Here is a 20840-nt window from a genome sequence, read left to right as displayed (position 1 = left end):
TGACAACTGCCATACGACCGATAATCAAAGTCAACTCAGTGGGTCTACTTTCAGGACACGATCAAAAATCTGGAATCACAGACACTTCTCGAACCAGCTAAAATCCCATCTCTTCAACAGCCTGATTTTGCCGACTGCTCTGTATGGGTAAGATACATGTACATTAAGACAGAAGACCAGCGAAAAACGACAGTGGTCTTTTTGCGTTTGGAATGCAGTGTTTCCGCTTCATCGCTAAGACAAATTACAGCGACCGCATGACAAACAAGAAGATGCAAAGAGGGCTGACATCTTACAACATGGTCCTAAGTCAAGCCAAACATCAGCTTCTACAGTTGCTTGGGCATATCAAAAGAACAAATTCTGATCATTTCTCGGAAATAGCACTTGAAGGGACAGTAAATTGACGACGACAACAATGAAGACTAAGGAACAGGTGGATCAAAAACTTCGACCACCAACGCAATGTACAGCTACCCAGAACATTCTAGGTGATGATTTTTTCTTTGTTATGTCATAAAGTAGTTTAATTAGGTGATTGAAACCTTCATGAACGGGCCAGAACCTAAATCATGCCCCGATAAGTTATTTTTCAGTATATGACTCCACTCTTTCCCCTCTAAAGGGGACTGAGCTTTGATGAACTTACACAAACTTTGCGGTATAAAAACTGAACTTCCAGAAATAGATCTAAAGCACTATGACTACTTGCGACCGAAGAACCTAGCAACTTCCACTTTAATTATTTCGGCTGCAACTGTTTCTATTCGTGATTATGACTACTTACGACTGCAACTGCTTACCACTGCGACTACTTATGACTTCTAATCTGGCTACTGGCAACTACGTCTGTGACTACCACTACTTGCAACTGCGACGACTCGCGATTACTTCAACTGCGAATACGACTGTGACTACGACTACTGCTATTACTAGTAGCACTACTAATGCAACTATTGAAATGAATCAAAAGAGTTTAAGGGCTTCCAGGTTGTCAAAATGGCATAGATGCAATATCTCAGGAACAGAATAGGGCTTTATGTTGAAAGTTTCAGGGAAAGTTGAGGGGGATGTAAAAATAAGTTTAAAAAATACTATGTCTATCCAGATTATCAAGAGCTATCCCAAGAGCAGCTAAGGATAATATGTTAGAACTTCCGAGGCATGCTGTTGAGGATGTTGCACAAAAACACAAATGCCCTATGTGTATCCAAGGTTGTCAAAATGGCGTTTTTGTTATACCTCAGTAACAGCTAAAGTTATCAAGTTGAAACTTTAAGGACACAAAGAGAAGTATATTGTAATAATTCAAAAGAACTATTTGCATATAGGTTGTCAAAAGGGCCTATCCAAAATACCTTAGGAATGGCTAAGGGTATTAAGATTAAACTTTCACTTCATGTTAGGAGGGGGGCGATGACCCCAGTCAAACTGCGACAGCAACTGCTTACAACTACTTGCGACTGCGACTACTTGCGACGGCAACTTTGAGTACTTACAGCTGCGACTCCAACCACTACTACTTAAGACAACTACTACTACTACTGTTGCTTCTACTACTGTGACTATGACTGCGACAACTTGAGACTACAACTGCCTGCGACTGCACCTAGTTGCGACTCCATGTACTTACGACTGCGACAACTTTTAAATGCGGCTGCTACAGCTACCTGCAACTACAGCTACTTGCGACTGAACCTACTTACGACTGCGACTACTTGAAACTGTGGCTGCAACTAGTTGCGACTGCAACTGCCATCAGGACTACTTGTGACAACTATTACCACTACTACTGTGACTGCAACGACTTAAGACTGGGACTGCAATTACTTGTGAATGCGATTACTGCAACTGCGATTGCAACTGTGACTACGACTGCTGCTACTACTGCTACCACTACTAATACTACTACTACTACTCCTACCATTAGTACTACTACTACTACTACTATTGCTACTACTTTTACTATTACTACTACTACTTCTACTACTACTACTATTACAACTAATACTACTACGGATACTAATAAAACTATTGTACTATATCAAAAGAATTAAAGTGCATCCAGGTTTTCAAAATGGCCTAAATGCATTATCTAAGAAAAAGAATGGGGCATTAAGTTGAGGGAGATGTAAAACTCAATAAAAAGACTTCTAACTGCTGATAATTTCGAGTGCAACTACTTAAGATTGCGACAGCGAATACTTGAAATAAACTTAACTGCGAATGCAACTATAAATGTAAATGTAACTGCAACTGCTACAGCTACTACTACTATTGTTGCAAATAATACAACTATGGAACTAAACCAAAAGAGCTTAAGCGCATCCAGGTTGTAAAAATCACATAGATGCAATATTTCGGGAATGAAACAGGGCACTAAGTTGAAAACTCCAGGGAAAAATGAGGGGGGCGTCAAAATAAATTAAAGACAGTATGTAAATCCAGATTGTCAAAAGAGCGTCGGTGGAATATCCCAGGAACAGCAAAGGGTAAAAAGTTTGAATTTTCGAAGTATGCTGTTGGGCATGTTGAAGTAAATCAATCTATTCTGTGTGCATTCAAGGTTATCGAAAGGATGTACCTGCGATATTTCAGGAACGGCTAAGGGTATTAAGTTGAAACTTTCATGGCATGTTGAAAGGGAATATTTAAACTATTCAAAAGAAAGTTTGCATCCAGGTTGTCAAAAAAGACGTATCCGCAATATCTCAAGTATGGCTAAGGGTATTAAGTTGAAACTTTCAGGATATCTTGAGGAGGAGGGGGGGGGGGTATGAAACTTAATCAAAAGATCAATGAATACTACTTGCGACTGCGAATACTTATGATTGCAGCTACTTACGACTGTGACTTTGATAACTTGCAACTGTGGCTATTTCCAACTGGGACTATGATCGACTGCAACTGGAACTGCTTGTAAATGCGACTACTTGCGATTATTACGCTCCCGTCTAATGTTTTAATGCCATTCTCTATTTCCATTCCAAAAAAATGTTTTTATATGAACAATAACAAAGACGCGGAGATGAGGCTTGTTGACTGACAACGAAACATTTTTTGTTCTATTTTACTATTAAATTGTTTCTTTCTTTTCGTTACTTTTATGTTTAGCTTTTTTTTTCTCAGATCTTGAGAATCCAAATACAATTCGTAAAATTATATTAGGGAGTCTTTGATCTGGAGGCACTGTAACATATCATGTCCTAATCATGGTTTGTTTTCCCTACCATTTATGTAGTTATAAAGTATCGAGTTATTCTATGGGTTCCTACCGTTTTTAGGCTAATTTGTATTAACACTATTTCCTTATAAACAAGCAACAAAAAGAACTAGTTACAAAACCTAGTTACTTGTATCAAAAGCAAGGAAAATATACCGAAGCAATAATGTACTAGGCGGTATTTTAATCTTAATGAATCGTATCCATAATTATCAGTAAATAATCCTCCAAAATAGAGCAACTATTATCTTGCCATGCTACTATCTAATGTCCATGGGTAAACATAGTAAAAGCTTAAAGCGATTTGGAGGCAACAAGTTCAAGGAGTAAAAAGCCCTATGATTGTTGTCACCAGAAATCCCTTTAAACCAGGGGCAGTATTTGAAACCCCCCTCCCCTTTCGTAATTTAAGCCAGGAGGCGAATTGTTTCTGCAACGAGGCATAAATTAAACTTCTTTCACGTCCAATCCTCTAAGAAAGTTTTTGCCTCGTCCCCCCTTGATTCATAGAAAAATTTAAAAAGCTCTTCTTTTCAGGGCCCATAAGAGGAAAGGAAATATCATGAGCTGTAAAGTTTTAAACTCAATGTTTTGAAAATCTTAAGAGCTCTAAACAAAATATAGATGTAGCTCTTGTATATGTACAAATGTGGAACTTCAAATTCTTATTCAGGGTTTCAAATTTTCTCACAAGGCAAATTCGTGCCTCCCTATGGAGCAATGCTCAGCCTTTACGTCAAATCTCACTCGTTTCGCAATACAAAATTGGCACTTACAAAAGCTAACGATTGAACTTGTAGATAGTAACTCAAAATAAGGAAACTTCTCAATCATCAAGAAGTTAGCTATGTGATGAGTCATTCCACAGATGACTAACGGTGCTGGAAAATCTTCAAAGTAAAGGAGAAGATATAACACAATTTCAACCTGAAATGATTAAATTAATCGTTAAACTTTCCATTCTAAGTCACTTAAGAAATGAATATCTTTTGGCTGGACAAAGAAAAAGAAATAATAAGAAAATATTAAAGGTACAGAACACTGGCCCAAAATAATAGCAAATCACCCAAGACAACGAAAAATAAGATATATTAGATTGAAAATGCGATGTTGTAAGGGATTCTTTAGGCTACTGATTATTGCTTACTGACAATATGAAAAAGGAGTCTCCAAGGAGAATGAGTGGAGAACACCGCTATGGAAAAGAGGGGGCCATAGGATATTTCCCCTGAACGTTCAATTTTTACGAAATTAAATTATTTCTTAGCTCCAGCTTATGAAAACTTAGAACCAGTAAAAATCTATGTAAACAAGAGTTTTTTTTCTGGGAGAAGAAATGTTGCGGGAGGGCTGTGCAGCAGGGGGGTTAACACAGCAAAAGGATAATTTATACGCAAACTACAAGAAGGTATAGATACAATCGTACACAAATACGAGATGTTAGGTTCTCAAGAACGCCTTTTGGTACAGACCTGCTTGGAATCGATGTTTTATTTTTCCTAGCTTAAACATTTCAGACAATGATAAAAGAAACATGAAACAGTAACTCATTCAACTTATGCATGAGAAGATGTTCAGCCATTTGTTATGACTAGTCTTTAAAGAGACTTGTAATTAGCACATTCAATCGGGAGAAGGACTTCTGCCTTAGCTTTAATCGAAAAATTGAGTAACTCTTTTACTTCGTTCGACGCAAATTTCTTGGTATTAGATGAACTTATTGCTTAAGCCAAATACTACTCGAAACATTTTCGTCAGCATATTACAATGGAACAAAGCTCAACTCGGAGCTTTGAAAGTTTGAAACAGCGCATTTAAAGATTTAAGCTTGCGTGTCTGTTCAAATTGACATACTACTGTTTATATATATCTACAAGTGCGTTCCAAAAATCATACGAACTGTTCGTCCCTCATATGCAGCACGGTTTTGCGTTTTAAACAAATTACGTCGTGACATTCTTTGAAACAAGTATTGAAGCAAGTTTATTATGATAGAATTGTACAATGATTAGATGGCGCTCCAATGCCACCACTAGAGCACCAAAGCGAAACCGCAAATAAGGGTGTTTGTTAGCATCAAAACTGGAAATGAACATCGAGCATTAAAATCATTATAACAGCTTTCAGACTTCAGAGTTAATTTATAATTAAAAAGTAAGATTATAAACAAGTCAAAATTTGGTGAATAATATACAGAAGAGATCAAAACGTGTTTATTTACTATAATAGCTTTTAGTTAACATGAACATGTATATGTCAATACAAAAATAAATTAAATTATTTAAGGAATAACTAAAAAACAGCAACAACAAAAAGCCAAAGTAGCAAATACTACTTCAAAGTCGACACAATAAGATATACGAAAACCTTAAAAAAATAAAATCAATGGCTAAAAAGACAAATAAAATATGGCACAAAAGAACTAATGTATCTTTATCTTTATAGGACTGAAATGAAATTCACTTGAAGTAAGAGTCTGCTGACCTTCTTTCTAGTTAGTCTAGCATGGTGTTTAGTTGCCAAGTTTTCTTGGTAGTAGCAAAAATGTGACGATGAAAGTCGGACTGTCATCATTTCAATCCAAGTTCTGTGGTAAGTTTATTTAGTTTTGTTTGGAAGGAGCTCAGATAAAGCTGATTTAGACCATCTTTATGAAAACTAAAGCAGAGCCAAGAATGATTTATAGAGCCCCTTTCTATTATTCTCTCTGTTAGATTGATCTTTGGTGAGACATTGGGTGTCTCACCAAAAATACATAGTTCTAAAATTAGTCGTTGGAATGCTCAATCTTTGGAAAGTGATTTCAGAAAAACGCTAGCAGATTTAATCATTCTAGATACACGAAAATCAAGCTTGAGGTCACTACCATACCGACGAAGAGCTTCACAGAATCCTTGGTACCCAGTTCCAAATTGATGCAATCAGTTTTACTGATTTTAGGGATGGAAATTGACACAAGGGGTCTTTACTGTTCATGGTTGCTTCATTTTATCAATATTGTGTTTCAGTGTCTTAGATATGGAGTCAATACTGAGTTCCATAGTAAATTTACGAATGTATCTCCACCTTAAAACAATTAAGTCATCTGCAACCTTAAAACAATTCTGGAAATGGCTGATGCCGCAATCGAAAACAATCAGAAAGGATAAGGTGTCTAATTAAGCTTCCTGAACTGACCCACGAGAAATTCTGGCACAAGTAGACTTATCTTTATTTGGAAGAAGAACACAATGCTCCCAATCAAACGAAAAACTGCCCAGTATTCTTAAAGAAAGAAACACTTAAAATACACGCAGCAAGCTGTGTTTCGGTTTGAAACAGTCAGATTGCAAATTCTGCCGCGTATAGTTAATAAGCAACTTAAAATGCCCTCAAATTTAAGCCAAATATCATTCCTGAAACATGTACTGACCGTTTTTTTTCTACGCTCCGGTTCTATATTCTAACGTTCGCTTTTGGTCTGTAATCAACAACCTCAAATAGCATTTATCAAAAACTTCGTTGTGAAAACTAGATGCTTTCCAGAAGAGTTGCATAAGAATTGTTTTAAGTACTCGCTTGACTGAACGTATGTTAGCCAATGAGCAGTACAGAAATGCAATTACCTTTAGGAAATAGGCTGTGTGAATAATGTTCTAAAGCTACAATGAAAGGAAGGTTAAGATAACTAGGCCAAATTTAACCAATGAAAGATAAGATTGCCAAAAATCGTGGTTTTTGTTCAACCTTCGGGGCCCAGCAAAAGGCAGGTCATGCTTGAATAGGACAAGAGGTGATATGAGAGTATTTAAAAGAAAATGGAGCGTCAAAGGAGGGACTGAAGAGTGAAGCTTTGAACAGAATGGAGTAGAAAAGAAGCATGAGCAGCTTTCACTTCAGGTAGCTTGTTGCTCTTATGAGTCATTAGTAGTAGTAATAACATTCTGGATCATCATCCAATATTCAATTTCACATCATTTGTAAAACATATAAACATCTGCTATATTTTGTTTTCGACCCTTCATAAAAACTTAAATCAAAGTCTTATAGGTGAATTCAGTTGCTTCAAATCCCCTACTACTACTACTAACAACTCACCGCAGAACCAAGCCGCCTGAGGCCAACACAGCTACGCACGCTCGTCCTCCATCCCAATCTATTCAAAGCCTCCCGTTTTTACACACGCCCACGAAGTTCCCATTTCCTTCAAATCTTTCTTTATGACGTTCTTTCATCACTGACGAAGACGACCTACTTTCTGTTTAGCCCTAGACGGTTGACCATAAAGGATAACCTTCGGCAATCCGTCATCCATCGTTCGCAAAACTTGCCCAAGCCATCTCAACCTTTCTTTCATTATAGCCCTAGAGAGCGGTATTGAACCACATTTTTTATACTGTTTGAAATATGGTCAGTCAGCCGGGTACCCAGAACAATCCTTAAGCAATTTCTCTGGAAAACATCTAGCAAATCTTCATCCGCTTTTTGGAGCGCCCATGCTTCAGAGCCATATTTGACCACTGTCATCACTGTAGCTTCTAATATTCTAATCTGGGTTTGGAGACTTATCTTCCTATCCTTCCAACCTTTTTTTTTTAACTGTGAAAAAACGCCCTGAGCCTTGGCTATTTCACTTTTAACATCTTCACTGCTCCCACCATCTTTACTAATAATACTACCAAGGTAAGTGAAGCTGCCCACCTGATCAATCTTTTCATTACCCAACGACACCTTTTCATCTTCACTTATTCCTAGCCTCCAACTTTGTCTGTTGTGCTTAGTGTGTTCTGATTTGGACTTCTATAACACAATGTTGGCTCTGTTTTCAGATAGCTAAGAGATCTTTGATAATTTTTTTGGAAATTAAAAATAAATTTAACCATGTTTTGCTTTTGGACTTTTATACTTTAATATCAGTAATGACACTTTAATACTCAGGCTGCCTTCACAGATTCGTTGAGGTCTACTAAAAAGGCAGCTTGGCCACAACAGGTTCCAGTGAAGGGGTAAGACCCTTAACTATAGGTTGAAGGCGCCAGTAAAGTGCATATCACCGCGTGAAGGATAACTGGAAATTTATCACAGGGGTGACTTGGGAGGTAAGTGTGCTTGCCCCCTCTGTGGGGAGGTTGGGAATGAGTGATTTCGTGTGGGGAGGTTTTGTGAGGATTTACTGCTGCTCCCAGATATCTAGGGGTCTACGTCAAGGGACCTAATTATTGTGTTAGGATGTTTTATAGAGAATGGCGTGGAAGCCTGGAAGGTATTCCCTTAAATTTTCAAAGTGTAACTGATTATTTTTTCTGTTTTTCATATTTATTTTCTGTATATGACCACAGGCTTTTAAATAGGAGTCATTTTCGAAAAATCTAGGCCACATACTCCGTTTTCCAAACTCTTGCATTATTCTGATTTCAACAAGATGTAAGACGTCGAAATGAATTTGAAATCTTTGAAATGGATTATTTGCACAATTGGATGTTTTTGTCCATGGGACTACATGGGCAGAGTTGCCCCTGCAAACAATTGTTCTTGGCTTTTCAACTGTTCTCAGTTAAAAAAAAAAAATCTTGGAATTTGTTTATGGGGCCGTCTGCGGCTGCAGGATCGTATAGGGCCGCAAGGGCAGTTGAGAGTCCTCCAATCAGTTTTGTTACTCAGAAAGGGCACTAGATCACAGAATTTGCAATCAAAACAGCATTTCATATTTTTTTTTTTTTTTTTTTTTTTTTAAGATCAGCCATAATATGTCGTGAAGCCAATAAAAAAAAAATAATAATAAAATAAATAAAAAATGCATAGAATACACAATGCACTTCAGTAATTCAATGTGGAAATCTTTGGTAAATCGATTGTTTCAACTCTAAGGGTGCTTGATACTTAGATTTTGGCTCAAGAAAACCTTCTCTCACTATTTTGCAACAACAATACGATAAGATAACCCCGACAGGAAAACAAATACTGTCCCTCTCAAGAAAAATGTGTTTTAGTACATTTGCGATATGCATTGTACATTCGCTCAAGTAAGCTCTCTTCCAATATTCTACAACCATGATACAATGGCCCTAGTGAGAGAAAAAAAACGTACATACATGACTGTCTATCTCAAGAAAAATATTATTATATTATAGGTAGAAAGCTAAAACCTTGTGTTGGGCCCCTGGCCCTAGTTATCAGATAAATTTCCTTTTCTTGTAATTTATTTTTTCCCTTTAAAATCTTTTTTCTTTTTCCTGCTGGGAATAGTTTTCGTCTTTTAAGACTTGCTAATTAGTCAATGTACGAAAATCCACATCTGTAGATGAGTAATATGGCTGGCTAGACAGCAGATTTTTGCTGTTTTATGCTGTGGGATCAGGAAGATACCACTATTTTATTGAATTGGCAGGGTGGCAGAGTTAACTCCATCCATATAAATTTTTCCTAGCCTAGGTTCATGTTTTGGAAGTTCGTCACAATTTTGGTCTTAGGAGAATTAATTCTCCTAGTATAACATGGGTGTATTTTCTGAGAGAATGTGCCCCTGGGTACAGCTTGAACAATTAAGCCTTTTTTTTAGCATATATAAGAGATACCCATCTGATTTGTATCTGTGGGATACCCTTTCCCCTGCCTAGTAGTGAGTGTGGTAGCCTGAGGTGGCATTTGGATAATATCATCTCAGGGAGATTCCATGTGATGGGTTTTCTCCAGTGGGGTTTTTTGTATGTTATAAGAAAAAGCGAACAGTTTGTAATTTGTATAGGTTGTATTGCATAGGGATGGGAGTGCAAGCCTTAGTGTTATTGTGCCTCCCTCAAAAAACCTCTACACCTTCTATCTATAGGGTATCCTTTAATTCTATGGAACATTCAAAGTTGCCAGAGGTGTTGAATTTAATTATTTAATTTTAACCGGATTACACCTATTGAATACATAAGATACAGACCTTTTGATTTCTAAAGTTTTGGTTGCTATTGACAGATATTATTCCTTACAAAATGTAACAATAAAGAAAAAAACAGAGAAACATTGGAAAGTGATCGACTAAATCAGATACAACTATACAACTTTCAGCAGACAGTGAAGATGATAAAACATAGTCAATTAATGCGGCAGTACAGTTAGTAGCACTAGAGTAGGTATTACCAGGTGTATCATGTAATTAACAAGCAGCTGAATTAACCTCAGCAATGGTTTAAAAATATCTTTTAGAAGATTAATAATAAAATCTCCCATAAGAACAAATTATTTACATCTATCTTCAGCTGTCTCCAAATTTTATCAAAAGGGTTTGCTCTGTCCAAAGTAAGGAATATATCCTATAGAAACCAGAGATATCCAGAAGTTGGAGCCTTGAATATAATAATTTTGAGATCCAAAATAGCAGGGATGTTGCTATTATATCTTTAACACAAATAATACTGTCTTGGCTCTGCCTCCCTCAACTGCCTGGATTTGGCATTTTGTATAAGTCAATAAGGGCTTCATTCCAGTACCATGAAAACATTCAGATAATTTCAGAAACAAACAATTCAAAACAATTCAAAGTATTTGGAGGTTGCCCTCCAAATACTTTTTATTTAAAAATATTCTTATTGATATAAGAATTGCAGGGCAATGTAAAGCAAAATTAAACCCAGCTCAATATTTTCCTTAACTATGGAAAATATGGCAATGTTCAAATGAAAACAATTAAAACACACAACACCAATGGATTTCATTAGCAGTATAGAACAAACAACTTTTGAAAAAAAAAACACAGAAGTTTCACAAAGATTATTAAGGGTTAAGTGGAAGACTCAGATGCGAGTGGGATTCTCAGTAAAAGACTGTCAAATCTAAAAAATAAGGGAAGCTGAGACAACACCAGAAATCAGCACAGAGATTGGCCATACAACAACAAAAGAAAATTCATCTCGAAATACACACATTAACTAGATTTCAATGGGGAATGTACTCACCAAAATAATTTTTCTTAGTATCTTTCCTGTAATGACTGTGTATTCTTCTATCAATTCTGCTAAATAATAGAGGCCAGCAGCTAGAAAAATAAAAGGGGTTAGATCCAGCCAGAAAAGGTACCTAGAGCCTATACAGAAACTGAACATGTATAACAAAAACAATTGGTTAAAAGAAAAAAAATAAGTCTAGAAGTACAGAACACATACATAAACCACACACAGAGGGGTCATTGGCCCTACCCCCTTCAAGTCTCTGGATTTTTATAAGTTTTCCTGCAATTTCTAATATGAATGAAAAAATGAAACCTAAAACAGATATGAACAACAAAGCAAAACTGAAACAGCAAAACAAATACCCTATTATGTTACATCACTTGGTTTTTCAATAAATTTGAAAGAAATGTATTATTAAAGAATAAACAAGAAATAAAGTGACAAACATGTGCTAGTAATTATAACCAAAAATAAGTATATTGCTGACACACTTCAAAATAACAAAGGTGAGAGTCATTAGCAAATTACAGCAAACTATGTAGATTGCTTGACTTCAGGTTTTTCTATCTGATTGCTTTTTACTTATATTTGTAAGGAATAGATTTCAAAGAATAATGTTGATTATAGTTTATTGCATGGTTGACTAACAAGAATAGAGTTATTGTGAAAAATATAATGATATAAGAAAAGCAAATCCTGGAGGTTTCTGTAGTATCAAGACCCTGAATTCTAGGAAATTCAGACAGCAACAAGTAATTATGAATATTCTGAGCCTTAACAGGTAGCACATGAGCTTTGATCATGGTAATAGTCATCATGACGATTTTCTTGCTGCTGGACACCAAACACCATTTGTGAGACAAGGTACTTACCATGTTTTTGTTTTGGACTTCTAAATTTCAGTATTAGTCAATGTCAATAATTAGTCATTGAAATAATAAGTTTACTGATCATGAAGTACCAACTTTGGTAGAATCAAACATAATTTCGTGAAACATGTTGGCTACTTATCATGATTACATTTTGTACTTGTATGTTGCAATATTATCCTCAGATATGCAATCTACAAACAAAAGATTCCTAAATACAGACTTTGGAAAAAATCAAACACCACCTATGAGATAGTAAATTTTGATTTTGGACTTCTATACAATAATCAACCAATAAAAACATTGTTGGCTACAATAGTGATGCTTTCACTATTTCAAAAGAACTGAAAAATATTCTACCATCAGCACAAACAAATAGCAAAGACTCTCTTTGTTTTATTTGCAAAGGAAGAAAGAATAACCTACTTAGCAAGTTTAATTTAGTGAATACTGTTCATTCTTTTTGGCAAAACATGGTAATAATGAGGTAGGAAATTCTGTAAAACACCCCCCCCCCCAATCACATATGTTTAGAAAACTCACTATACTCCTGTTATTAAAGACACTAACTTTAATAGAGCTGAAATCCAGCCACCTATTTCATATATCTCTAAGAACATATAACAGTAGTGAACGTTGGAGAGGGGGGCATTTACCCCCCCCCCATAATATACTTCAAGAATACATTTTGTTGGTACTTTCACTGAAAACATCCTTTTTATGTTATTTTATTGAAAAGAAAATTGTCCCTTCTCGCCCCCCCCCCCCATTTAAATGAATTGATTTCATTGACAGATACCCCTATTACTTTGGATGTGTATAATACAATAGTAAAGCAATGCCTAAGGTATCTCTTCTTGCAGTCAAGGAGGAAACAAATTAGGGGTAAAAGAACAGCAAGTTTAGCTTATCTACCATCATGTCCAACTTAAAGCTTCATGGAAGAAGGACTGGGCAGGAAATATGGCATAAGCTAGAGTTAAGATCAAGCTGGTGAACATTATGGGTTGTAAAAATGGTACCAAATATCTTTAGGCTAGATACATAATGGTCGGCACTTCTGAAGGAAATATTCTAAACAAATAAAGGTAATACCATTAAGTTCCTTATGTTATGCTACTTCTGATAATATAGCTTAAGGGTATTCACTACCTTGGAAGAATTCTGAGCTAGGTGAATTGGAAAATTTGAAGACCTTACCATTACCAGTCTATGGATTAGGTGAAAATATCACTCAATACCTTTTTTATGCTCTTTCTAAGCATAACTATTAACTTACTCAGTAAAGAGTAATCAGTTAATTCTCCATGACCTATCTGTTAATAAAGCTCCAGATATAGATGGTATTTCTAACGCTTTTCTTCAGAAGACAGCCATGTTTTTAGCTGAACCTCTTGCGTTTTTGTTTAACCATTGTCTATTGAGTGGTAAATGCCCCACAGCGTGGAAAAAAGCGGTTGTAAAGCCACTCTATAAAGGAGGATATAAATCCCAATTTGGAAATTATCGTCCAATTTCAAACACCTCAATTTTTTCGAGAGTTTTTGAAAAGATTATTGTATATCGGATACAGGATTACTTCAACCAAAATAAATTATGGCATCCGTCACAACATGGTTTTAGAAAAAACAGGTCATGTAATATGCAGTTGCTAGAAGTTGTAAAAGATTTTCAAAATATGGCTGATCTCAGTTTGATTGCTTGTACATTGACTTCAATAAAGCATTTGACAAAGTTTCAGTTAGTTTGTTGCTTGAAAAATGTGAAAAGTATAAGCTAGGCAGTAGAACCTTAACATGGTTTAAATATTACTTATCAGGCCATTCCCAGCAAGTTATAGTCAGTAGTGCACTTTCAAGTGAGAGTCCAATTTTGAGTGGTGTGCCACAAGGCAGTTGCTTGGGCCCAGTGTTATTTTGTTTATTTGTCAATGATTTGCCTGAAGTATTTTGTCACTTCACTGTCAAACTGTTTGCAGATGATATAAAACTGTATAAAAGTGTTACCTCCCCGGTAGACGTCACCTTTATTCAAGATGATCTAAATGCCCTAACTGATTGGTGTAAATTAAACTCCATATTTTTAAACCATCTAAAATGTTATATACTCCATTACTTTTTGAAAAGCTTGACTTATCATTATTTTCTTGGTGATACACCTGTTTCATCTGCAGATTCAGTAAGGGATTTAGGTATTCACTTTGATAACCAGTTGAAGTTTCATAAGCATGTGTCAATAATTTCACGAAATGCTAATTACAGTCTGCTTTGGATTAAGAGAAGTTTCATGAAATTTAACCTTCACACTTTTATGACACTATACAAGACAATATTATGCCTGGTGGTAGAATATTGTTCCTCTGTGTGGTATCCTACATGGAAACATGACTCGCAGCAAATTGAAAAGGTTCAACATTGGGAATCAAAGTTTGTGCCATATTTGAGCCATTCACCATATCAGTGTTGACTGGAGTGTTTGGGACTTCCTTCTCTGGAGTTTTGACAGGATAGGATTGACCTGATCAATATGTTATAGATTATTAAGGTTGTTGATAATGTAGACTGGGGAGATTTCTTCAAACTTAGTCAATACTCAGCCACTCAACAAAACTTGTATAAAATGTATCAGCCACTAGTGCACGAGAAAATAGGTCAATGTAGCTTTGTTAACCGTGCAACAAAACTTTGGAATAGTTTATCCAATACCATAGTTTCTACTCAAACAGTGCAATCATTTAAGAGTGCTCTTGTTCAAACTGAGTTCTATGAAAAACAGTTTCTATAATATAGTTGTTGTAGTTTTTTTTTTTTTTTTGCTGATGATTTTTTTGTGTGTGTGTGTGTGTTTTGCAGTGCTGCTGTTTAAGCTGTCATTTTTTGTGTTTGTTATGCGCCAAGCCTATGGCTTCCTCCTTTATTGGATAAAAATAAAAAAAAAATAAAAAATAATTCATTTTTAAGCTTGTTATGGACTTAAAGATGTTTCCTTTTTCTTTTATTTTTGGCTACAGAAAAGAGTAAAAACTTACAATTAGATTATAAATCCATTTTGTTAAAGTTTCCACATATTCCATAGGCATGTATTTTCATAATTTAATTGGATAACAAATTTAAAAATGATCTAATTTTGCCATGTTTACTTTATACCATTTAGGTCCTATTCAAGGTTAAGTTTTTGAGCACTCAAAATTTGCTTGAGATTGCAATAGTGAAGATAGAAAGCAAGCTCTAGTACTGTAGAAAAAATAAAGATTGGTTTCCTTCCAAAAAATGCATGAAAACAAATTAAATTAATAATCAATAATAAAAGTGAAAAAAAAGAAAGAACTCTTCATCCCTATCCTACTGTATCTTTTCTACAAAGAGCACCATAGCTGCTCAATACATTGGGTATAGATGGTTGTATCTTCAGGTAAAGATCCGTAAAGGTATGTTCATGGTATCATCTTCAAATGTCTGCAAAGGGCTTGAAATTGAATTTCTGAGTAAAGCAATTATTATATTTAGAAAGAGCATAAAAAAATGCATCAAGTGGTATGTTCACCTAATTTGTTGCTTGGTAATGGAAAGGCTCTAACTTTACAAGTGAATTAAACTTTCAGGAATGGATCCACAATCAAAGTTGGATACTGGAAAGGTATTTTAAGATCTTGCTTGTAGTAAAAGTACATTGTAAGGTAGAAATGACATAAAAAAAAACAGAAGTAGGGAAAGATACCCAGAAGTTGGACAACTAATCACTGTTACAACAGGTAAATCACTGTAAATTATCTATTAGGCAACAAAACCTAGAAGGTGGATTGTTCTACCCTTAAATTTGCCTAAATTCTTTTGATAAATGCATAATTAGCTTAAATATTTTAACCATAGAAAATACTAAAAATTTGAAATAAACTGAAAGCCAATAGGGAGTCTAGTCATAGATGCACACTTCAAACTCTAGCATAAACTTAGAAAATACTGCCTTATCTTGGATTTGGGATCCCAAGGTTAGAATAAAGGTTAAATATATAGCTATTGGCCACTTATGAAGGAAATGAGCTAAACAAATAGAAGTAGTACCATTAAATTCCTTGTTTTTGCTATTTTAAGATAGTATGTTTTAAGTAGGCCAATAGAAACATCCTGCATATTATACAGCAATTATTTCATTTTTTTAATGTTTTCTTTTAGTTTTGTTTGTAAATTTTTCATTATTCATATTATTGACTTAAGAATAAAGTAGAAATACCACTTGATGCCTTTCTTTATGCTCTTTCCAAGTATAATAATTGTTTTTGTCAGAAATGAATTTGGTAAATATTTACCAAATCATATTATTGAGTTTCAAATAAAGTGAATATTACCATTCAATGCCTTTTTTTATGCTGAAAATTCATTTCCAACAAAAATGATTAGCCTAGGTCTATTAGGCTAAATTTGGAAAGAGCATAAAAAGGCATTGAGAGGTATGTTTACTTTATTCATAAGTCAATAATATGAATAATGAAAAATTTACTGTTTTTTTAATTCCTAGGGCTAAATCTGAGACCATCAAAAAGGAGGGGGTATGCACTGTCAGTAAAGTAGCCTAACCTTGACATAGGCCAATCAAAAACCCAGAATCAAGTATATTACTTTTTTTAGCACATTCTCTTCAAAAGTGAACAGCCCCTAAATATTTACCTCTATAAGCCTCAAGCAAGCATAGGCTATGTCTATTATGCTCTGCTTGAATTAGAACTGTGCTAATCCAAAGACAGGCCCAACAAATTATCCAAATTAAATCAAATGCAAGATCTAGGTGAACAGGTAAAGTTCTATGAAATCATATTATTGAGTTAGGACAAAAGTGAATACACCATTCAATGCCTTTTTTATGCTGATTACAAATATAATAGCCTAAGCATTTCTATCAGAAATCAATTTCAGCCCTTCTCCCCTATCTATGCCAATTCAGGGTTAGGTTAGGTATAGCCTATATAGGGGGGGGGGGGATGAAATTCATTTCCGATAGAAATGCTTATTAGGCTATATTTGTAATCAGCATAAAAAAAAGGCATCAAATGGTGTATTCACTTTATTCCTAACTCAATAATATGATTTCGTAGAACTTTACCAGCACCTTTGAACAAGTTGAATTATTCACCTAAAGCTAGTGTTGTAAGTAATACAAGGGCCAAGAGCCCAAGAAGAGAGATGAAAAAAAGTATCCACATTCCTTTTCGTTAAAATTCTTGCCGTTTCAGATATTACCATCAAGGCTGCCATTTGACGACTTCGTCAATGTGCGACAAAGAGAGCCGAAAAAGTTCTTTTCTACTTAAAAAGTGCGACAAGTGGGGCTTTTGTCGCACAAAAGTATGACAAAAAGTGCAAGCCTGTTCATTGATTTCTATGGCCAGAGTTTTGGGAACACGGTGATCAAAATTAATCCCATAGATATTAAAAATCATGTGTTACACAATATATTAAACAGATCATATATTAAACAGATAAGAAAAATAACGGGTCTAAACAAAACAAAGAGACAATTTACCTTTTCTTCTTCTCTGAAAAGATCTTTAATTCCTGGCTTCAAAACAACTTCTTATTTTGATAATAGGCAGCGCAATAGTACCGCCTAAGTAAAAAGCGATATGGGCACAATATATTCTTATTATTTTTAGACAAGGGCATTTCGTATAAAAAGAGTTGTCATAGAAACTTCGAAAGAGGCTCATTCGATTGGGAATTGCAAGTTCTAGTGCCCTTTTTAATAGTCCAAAGTGATTGGAGGGTAACCAGCCCCCACGCTCATGATTAATCTAAACACCTCCAATTAATATTTTTTTCCGATAGCCATTTTATTCAGCGTATTTGAAAGATGCAGTAAATATGTCTTTGAAAATGACAAGCCCCCCCCCCACCACAACCTTCAGGGCAGGGGCTACAAGCAGTGCCCCGGCGGAATATATGTTTTTATCGAAAGAGTGGCCATAAAAACTTCGGAGGGGGCCTATTGGACGGGAAATCGGAAGTTCTAGTCCCCATTCTAATAGTTGAAAATGATTAGAGGGAAGCATCCCCGATACAAGCCCATCATTCCCCCAAACACATCCAATCAATATTCTAAGGTTTTCATTTTGTTAAGTATAGTTGAAAGATTCATTAGTTATGTTTTTGGATATAACCCCCCGCCCCTTTCACGGCGCTCAGGGCAAGGGCAATAAGGCATAGCAGTGGCCCAGTATTAACATTCAAGGTTTTTCTAGAAAGGATGGCCCTATATCGTATAAACTTCGTATGCGGTACATTCAAATGAACATCAGAAGTCCTAGTATACTTTTAAAAAGTCAAAAGTGAAAGAGGGTAAATATCCCCGTAAGGAGCGAGGCTTTGAGGAGGGGACAGTCCCTTTCATATATGGAATAATTTCTATTTGTTTTAAGTTAATGTCGCTTCTTGTTTGCAGTTTAAAAAAACATGCTTTTTTCAATTTAATTTCTGATAGTTTAAAAAAAAAAAAAAAAAATAACTGTTCGATAAACTGTTTTATAACTGTTTTATAACATTTTTACTTACTTTATGTTAAAATTCAATGTCATAGTCAAAAATATTCACTTCACTTCTGACGAAAATTGGGAAAAATCATGTTTGAACCGGTGATCTTTCGTTCTGCATTTCATTTCAATGACAAATATTTTGTGTAAACAATACAGGCAAATTTCAAAACTTACTTTCCTTTCCTGTATATGAAGAGAGTTAGCCTTTCCTCAACACCTCACTATTCACATTAAAGTTGTTTAGCACTTGAAAGAAAAATCTTCCTATTTTTCTAATTAAACGAATCTTGTATTTCAGGAGTCGTTAATAAAGAAGCGAACACAATTCAGACATTAGCGTAAAGAGCGAGGGGTTGAGGAGGAGGTAACCCTCATCATATACGCAGTAATTTTTGTTCATTTTAAGGTTTAATGTTTCTCCTTACTTTCAGTTGAAAAAACTTGGTTTTTAAACTTAATTTATGATGGTTTTAAAATAATACTGAGAAATCCGGCTCCACCTCCATAAAAAAAAATCTGCCCCCCATAAAAAGATTCTCTAGACAATTCAATCACGGTGAAAATTAACCCCACATAATCATCCTTAACATCTTGACATGTAAAATTGAGTCGGCAAAGAGAAAGTAAAGCAAATAAAAATATTTTTTTACAGGAATTCTGGCATATTCCCCCCAATGTAAAATTTTACCTGGAAAGTTCAGCCCCCGGAGACTTCGTTTCCCATAAAAAATTTCCCCAATAATAGAGTTGACTACACCTCTCCAACTCGAAAAATGTATGCAAACTTCCCAATAACAAATACTATAAGTAAACAATGGGCAAAGTTTACAACTTAAGAACCTTCCCCCTTGGTCTTTGGGGATCATGTTATCTTCAAAGACATAGTTTTTGGATCTTTCAACTATGCTGAGCAAAAGGACTATCTTAAAATTTTGAGTTGAAGATTTGGGGGAAAAGAAGGCATGAGAGGGGGTATAGCTGCCCTCAAATTTTTTTGGTCAGTTTAATGGGCACTAGAAGTTTTATTTTACGTTCAAGTGACCTCTTCCCTGATATTATAGGACCACTGGTTTAATACGGTCACCTCTGTGGGGTAAACAGCAAAAAAACACCCATGCGTGATCTTTCTTTGGGAAAAAATTACTAAATTCCATATTTTTACAGATAGGAGCTTGAAAGCTCTACAATAGGGTTATCTGATATGCTGAATCTGGTTGTGTGATTTTTATTAAGTCTCTTTGACTTTTAGATGGTACTTCCTCTCATTTTCGAATCTGACCAATTTTTCTCAGGTTCGCAGCACTTGATGGGTAACAGTGATACAATAAGCGTTCGCTGATACGCTGAATCTGATTGTGTGATTTTTATTAAGGTTCTTTAAATTTTAGGGGTTACTTCCCCTCATTTTCAAAAATCAGACAAATTTTTTTCCGGCTCGCAGTATTTGATTGTTAACACTGAGCTTAATGAATCTTATATATTTGGAATCAACATAATAAGCCGATTCTTTTAATATTTATATCAAGCTTTATTGTTTTTTAGGATTTCGGCTATCAATGCGCCACGTTGCTCCTTATTTACAGCTTGTTACCGCGAACTCTTTAACAAAAAAGCTATCAAGTGATGTATTCATTTTCATCCCTGCTAAATTATCTTGACAAGTGCTAATATACCGAAATGGTAATTTTATCTACCTCGAAAGTTTTTTCAGAAAAATGTTTCTGGACTCTTTGTTACCAGTCGCTATTTCGAACCCTCTTAAAGGGTTCAACCTGTGATTTCCTCAAAAAGCGATAATTGAAGAAAAGATAGCATAATAAACAGCATCAAGCGATGTATTCAATTTTTTTTAGCTAATTTACACTAAAAACTGTATACTCACCAGAAGTGTCACCCCTTTGTTGGTATGTTAGCCTAGTAAAAAGAACACCACTCCCCGCAGCTAACACTTAACACTAGTACTTAGCTAATAGCATACTAGAATTTTGACGTTCAGGTTTAAAAAAAGCTTCACTAACCTTTCTTGTTTCTTTTCGTTTTATTGGTTCTTACTTTGTTCCATGACCGAACACAAAGGTAAATTGGATCAAATCCACTGAGCACTAATTAATCTAAATTTCAAACGTCCAGGTTCTTTTCTTCTCAGTGAGGATTCTTTATTCTTTATCAGTTGATCAAATTGTTTGAATAACATACCTTCAACAAATTAGAGGTGACGCTATATTCTAGTCACACAACGAACACAGAAAAGTCGCTGTTGGCAATTTTTCTTTTCTTTCACAAATTAAAGTAAATTTCCTAATTGACAA

At 35.2% G+C, this 20840-nt stretch overlaps 1 protein-coding gene across 1 annotated transcript in view; it reads right to left on the bottom strand.

Moving 5' to 3' along the window:
* The window catches only part of LOC148953093 (protein TEX261), a 98564-nt gene extending 81314 nt beyond the window's left edge, over window positions 1-17250 (bottom strand). Inside the window, exons 1-3 of the mRNA XM_089087525.1 lie at window positions 17136-17250; window positions 11146-11225; window positions 4000-4150 (exon numbers count right to left, since the gene is read on the bottom strand). Coding sequence (XP_088943651.1) covers window positions 4000-4150; window positions 11146-11225; window positions 17136-17205 — 301 coding nt within the window. The 5' untranslated portion in view covers window positions 17206-17250. The remainder of the gene's footprint in view (window positions 1-3999; window positions 4151-11145; window positions 11226-17135) is intronic.
* Window positions 17251-20840: the final 3590 nt, after the last annotated feature.

The sequence above is a fragment of the Artemia sp. Qi Xiang Cuo genome, chromosome 4, assembly GCF_049724085.1.
Source record: "Artemia sp. Qi Xiang Cuo chromosome 4, ASM4972408v1, whole genome shotgun sequence".
NCBI lineage: Eukaryota > Metazoa > Arthropoda > Branchiopoda > Anostraca > Artemiidae > Artemia > Artemia sp. Qi Xiang Cuo.
Note: the sequence above shows the minus strand (reverse complement) of the source record. Positions and strands in the feature narration are given on the sequence as shown.